We start from the raw sequence: 6,000 nt of genomic DNA on the forward strand, positions 1-6,000 counted from the left end.
ACCTCCCCCTCTCTCTGACCCTCTCCTGCTCATGCAGTCTCTATCAGAAATAAATAAAACGTTTTTAAAAATTTTTTTTAAATAAATAAAAATAAAAATATCTCAGTATGTTGTGGGCCCTTTAAAATTTCTAGTTTTATTTGGATTTTACATTATACACTTGCCAGAGATGATCTGTTTTTCTAAAAGAGCCAATCTTAATAGGATTGTTAGTACATAAAAGTATCATAAAATAAAGAAATCCAAAATATTGCAGTCAAATAAGAAATCATCTAAACATATGCCTTAACAATTAATGCATTAATGTCAGTAAAAATCAACACACAATTATAAATACAAAAAACATACCAAAATGTCAACAGTGCTTATATTGATGACAGAGTTAAACATAAGGTTTTAATTTTTCTTGGTATTTCCAGTTTTTATATATATAAATATGAATTTTATAAATTAAACATTTATAAACCAGATTTTATTAAACTAGAAGCTAGAAGTAAATATTTATCAAACCTCTGAAGACAGAAAAGCAGAGAAGAGTTCTATCCCAAAGCACAAAAACAAGTTCTAGTATAGTTCTTATGTGTGCTCTGTTTACATGTTACTAATATGGTAGAAATTGATTTTAGACTTGTATTTATTACAATATACACTCTCTGACCTCTTACTACATATGTCCAATGGTATATATATATATATATATATTTAAAAATTTAATGTTTATTTTTGAGAGACAGAGCATGAGTGGAAAAGGGGAAGAGAGAGAGGGAAACACAGAATCTAAAGCAGGCTCCAGGCTCTGAGCTGTCAGCACAGAGCCGGATGCAGGGTTCAAACTCAAGAACAGTGAGATCATGACCTGAGCCAAAGTCAGACGCTTAACTGACTGAGCCACGCAAGCGCCCCCTTAATAACTTAACTTTTTAATACCAAATTGTAGTGGAATCATTTTGAAAACATTAAATTGCACGAGCAAGGCATACAAGGATTCTTAAGTGACAACCATGTGACCACTGTAACCAAGGACACGCATGCATACATAATGACTACACCATGCCATCTGTCGGAATGCACGGTGCATATAAGAGCATCTCAGCTTCAGAGACTGGAGAAAACTGCACCTTAGAATCAACAAAGTGTCATTTTAATAAAACATCTATAGGGGGTGAGATTATGAGTAATGTTTTCTTAACATCTTTCCCTTATTTTCTTTTATTGCTTTTTGTATATTCTGTTTGATTATTAAAAAACATTATTTTTACTTTTGTTTGGTCTTTTTAAGTCCCTTCTTTCCTTGGGCTATGGGTACTGAATCTTCCCTAGTCTGATGATAATCTAGTAGGTAGGAATCAAAACAGCTAAACTAGAATGTTGATTAAGTACAATATTTTATATCTTAATTAGGTCTTTGGGGCTTGTTTTGAAGTAGGAGAGCAGGGCAGAATAAGTAGAGTTGAGGAGGGTGGAAAACACCAAAAAAAAAAAAATGCCAAACAGACTTGGGAGCTAGGTACAGTTTAGCCTTGGACCAGTCTTCATCTCTAATGATGGCTAAGCCAAGCCCAAATGTCTACAGACACTTTATGACCTGCAGACTGCAATCTCGAGAGAAAATCATAGACCACTAGGTAACCCAGGAGCCAGATCTTTTGTTATTCTGAAATTCATTCCTTTTATCATCCAGTTTTTCTCTATAGAATAGAGTGGATATAAGGTGGGGGGAGAGCGATGTAAGGAGAGAAGAAGAGAGGGCAAGCTGCTCAGGTAGTGGAGTGCTGTAAGGGGAAATGAGTAAACAGATTTTAACTGAAGATTCAGATTGTTCTAGTTCCATGACACTTCATCCTATTAAGGACTAACCTAAAGTAAGTTCGTATTCTTAGTCTAGATGCAGTAATCTTGCTCAGTTCCACGAGTTCATGAATCAAAGTTACCCAAAACCGCAAATCCCACACACCCACCCAAGCCCACCCTCCACCAAAAGATTTCGGATTTCAGGGAAAGAGGTTTTGCCTGAAATAAGAGGTGGGGGAGGGAATGAAGCCCTGTCCTATTTTATATGTGAAGAGACCATCCATTCACTTCCCTGTGACACAGAGTAACTGTTCAAGAGAACAGAATCCTCCCTCAATGCAGAAGGCACACCTGTCTATGCATCTCGTTGGGCATCTCTGTCACCCAATCCCCTGCCTGTTCTATGGATGTCCCAGCACTCTGCCCTTTGAATTCCTATTTCATGATTTTGGCTGACACAAATGCCACTGAACTTTACCCAAAGACACACCTAGAAGACATTCTTGACTACTACCAGGATATCCTAAAGCATCATGGTCGAAAATCATTCACACGAATGAAATGGATGTTTCTGACTCCAGAAGTTACACAGTTTAAATAAAGTTACTCAGAGAAATATTAAAACACAGCCAAGTGCCAATTACTTTTAAAAGGGTACATATGCATCCTTAAAACAAGACAGTTAACCTTTTTTTTTTTTTTTTTTTTTAAGCCTTAACTCGACAGTGGGCAAAACTTTTCTTCTCCACTTGAGTTACACAGGTTTTGAGTGTAAGAAAGGGCCACTTAGACTTGAAATCCAACGCTTAGGGACTTACATATAGAGGAACTTCGCTGCAGCTCAACTCCATGGCTTCCGCATCTGCAAGGAAAAGAATGAATGAGAACCGTTACTATAGAAGGCACCGTGTACCCAATCAACAGAACCGTGTCCTTCCCTTCAATTATCCACAAGGGAAGAGTAACAACAGATAGGAAAACAGCAGAGACAAAACCATGAACTATAGGAAAGAGATTCCGTTTGTATCAAATGCCCTCCCCCTTTCTTCTTTCACAGTAATTTCCACACATAACGGAAACCTATCAACCCCAGATAATAGCCTACTGACTGCTCTCAAGAGAAATATTTCAAAAAGCCTAGAAAGTCAACATAAACATGCTCTAAGTTTTGACTTTACTACTTGAATAACAGACTATTCTGAGGTGAAAATCCACCTTGGTCCAAATGAGGCAGGAGATCTCAGGGACAAGACAGTTCTTTGCCGATCATCCGGAACGCAAAGGTTTCATTCACATGCTCACAGGAGGGCGGGCATGTCACCAACCTCCCTACCAGCTGCACGCCTGCCCCTGTAAAACCCACATCCTGAAAACAGCTGGAAGCTTAGAAGAAAAGAGCAACCATCATTCAAGAGGTTTACTGAACACCTACGGTAGGCCAGACAATACACAAAAATGACCAAGGAGGTGGTCCAGCCCCCAAAAAACACAAAGTGAGACAAAGTGAGGAGTGGGCTGGATGAGAATTGTGAATGGGGCAGACAGAGAGACCCAACCACCACCCAAGTTCTGCTCACCAGGCCAAGCCTGGCTCTGCTTCCCAGGCCACACCAGCTGCAGTACCTTGGGGATGTCTGACAGGGCACATGGCAACCTGAATTAGGACATTCAGTGCAGTAATACTCAAGGTATACACTTGGCAAGAAGAAAAATACAGAAAGTTCTATTTTTTGTCAAAACTTTTAACTTCAGGTTTATTAATGCCTCATACACATGCTGCCACTGGCAGCCTCCTAGGTCACAGGTGATACTCCCTAAGTTAACCTGAGAGAAGACCGAAGGTCTAACAAGCTCATTGTCAGCACACTGTGCCATGTGGCCGTTTATGTAGACTCACTTAAATGGACTTATCTAGTATCATCAATTCTTAACGAAACTAACCTCATAAATTAGATGAATGGCTTAAGAATTCCAGGAAGGAATCTTCAAACTGAAAACAATACTAACAAGAATATGACAAACCAGTCTCTCATTCCTAAATAGGAATTATTTATGAGCCCTACTGGGAAATAAAACTGACTAAGAACAATGACATACAGATTCCCCCCCCCCCCCCGCAAAAAAAATCAGCTTTCAAGTATGCATTTAAAAGTTGAAAGTAGACCCAATAACATATACCATGATCCCTTACCCCTCAATGTGTACTGTGCTTCAAGGTATCAGCAACTGTTTTTACCCATGTTTACAGTCATGCCATAAACAATTCCCATCCTTTAAAAAACTTTCACAAAACTTGATACAGTTACATCCTTTTAAAATTTCTGCTTAATAGCAAAAGTGCATTCTACAGTAAATGTGGTTTTTAAAAAGAACCGAAATACACAGAAAATAACATAAATGCATTCCTTTATGAGCACAACTTTCAAGACTACTGAAGATTTTAATAAATCTTAGACTATATCATGTGTGTGATAGGTTTGCCATATACTCCTAGAAGTGTAGATGTTTTCCCTTACTCAGCTTTTTAGATTTTGTCTGATAATACATCTAAAAGAAACCACTTTTGGAGTGCCTGGGTGGCTCAGTTAGTTGTGCATCTGACTCTTGATTTTGGCTCGGGTCATGACGCCAGGGTCGTTATGAGATGGAGCCCCACTTGGGGCTCAGTGCTGTGTGTGAAGCCTGTTTGGGATTCTCTCTCTCTGCCTTTCTCCCCTGCTTGCAGAAAAGGAGAGAGGGAGGGAAGGAGGCTGAGAGCCAGAGCAAGAGAGAGAAAGAGAGAGCGAGAAACCAAGAAACCACTTGAGAAGAGAATACGGACTTAATCTGAAGAATGAATTATTTCTTTAATAAAGACTAATCTTTCATGGGAAAAGCATCCAACTACATCCACTAGGTAGGGAAACTGCTTGGTTAAGAAACTTAAAAGGCACTTTCATAAGTGAAATTCATTCCCTGTGTCATCCATGGGCATGATATCATAATGAATTTCAAACACGGTCCAATCTTTACAATTTCTGTAATGAGATGGCTAAGGACCATAAAAAGCCATACACCATATTGAGATGTATTGGTTATGCTATGACAAATTGTTTTAAAAAGCTGTCCAACTTTATTTAATATATCCTACACAATTGTCTCTTTCCAAAATAGAAGTGTTCTTGTTTTCCTATGAAAAGTGGCTGTTTATAACATGTCTGTAAAAACATTCATTTTTCCAAATACATAGCCCATCCCATCAAGAAAAGGGTGATTTTTAGTAAATGAAAAATCTCAAAGTCAAGTCAACTGTTACTTAGTATATGCTATCAAAACATTTTGAAAAAGAGTACATGTTACTATTGTTTTGTTGCAGTAACTAAAACGTGCAGCTTAATAAAGGCCTCATATCTGCAGGCTTCAAATTCTTGGGAGGAAAAGACTTCTATATAAATCTTTCAAAATAAATGTTTCACGGGTTTTATATTTTTAAAATGTGACAACTTCTAAGCTACAGGAGAACCGACTGGAAGTTTGGTTCCTTACAGAAGGAAGATGGGAGTTTGCAGCCACTTTTTTTTTTTTTTTTTAATTTTTATTTGAGGGAGAGAAAGAGAAAGAAAGCAAGCAGGGGAGGGGCAGAGAGAAGGGAGGAGAGAAAGAATCCCAGGCAGGCTCCAGAGTCAGTGCAGAGCCCTATGTGGGGCTCGATCTCACAACCACAAGATCACAACCTGAATCAATAACAAGAGTCAGATGCTTAACTGAGTGAGCCACCCAGGTGCCCCATGCAGCCACTTTTAAAAATTAAGAAACCTGTTTAATTAGTAGATGGGATTAATACATAAAGCTCCAAATTTTTAAGTTTAGTCAGTGCTGCACTTCTAGTAGAATGTACATATCATAATGAAGTTCTCTACAGCTATGACACACATTAAATCCTACTTCAAAGTCAAAATGCTTTAAACCAGACATTCAAACAGAAGGGTTATAGAGTAGGGACACCTGGGTAGCTCAGTTGGTTAAGTGGCTGACTTCGGCTCAGGTCATCATCACCCACTTCATGGGTTCCAGCCCCATGTCAGGCTCTGTGCTAACAGCTCAGAGCCTGGAGCCTGCTCCTGTGTCTCTCCTGTGTCTCTCCTTTCTCTCTCTCTCTCTCTCTCTCTCTCTCTCTCTCTCTCTCTCTCTCTCTCTCTCTCTCTCTCTCTCTCTCTCTCTCTCTCTCTC

At 38.9% G+C, this 6,000-nt stretch overlaps 1 protein-coding gene across 5 annotated transcripts in view; it reads right to left on the reverse strand.

Moving 5' to 3' along the window:
• The window catches only part of ARHGEF28 (Rho guanine nucleotide exchange factor 28), a 304,052-nt gene that overhangs the window by 238,598 nt on the left and 59,454 nt on the right, over window positions 1-6,000 (reverse strand). For all 5 annotated transcript variants that reach the window (XM_039242075.1, XM_039242076.1, XM_039242078.1 and 2 more), the window contains exon 2: window positions 2,610-2,653. In XM_039242075.1, coding sequence (XP_039098006.1) covers window positions 2,610-2,642 — 33 coding nt within the window. In that variant the 5' untranslated portion in view covers window positions 2,643-2,653. The remainder of the gene's footprint in view (window positions 1-2,609; window positions 2,654-6,000) is intronic.

The sequence above is a fragment of the Hyaena hyaena genome, unplaced genomic scaffold (assembly GCF_003009895.1).
Source record: "Hyaena hyaena isolate Hyena2069 unplaced genomic scaffold, ASM300989v1 scaffold_205, whole genome shotgun sequence".
In the NCBI taxonomy this organism is placed as follows: domain Eukaryota; kingdom Metazoa; phylum Chordata; class Mammalia; order Carnivora; family Hyaenidae; genus Hyaena; species Hyaena hyaena.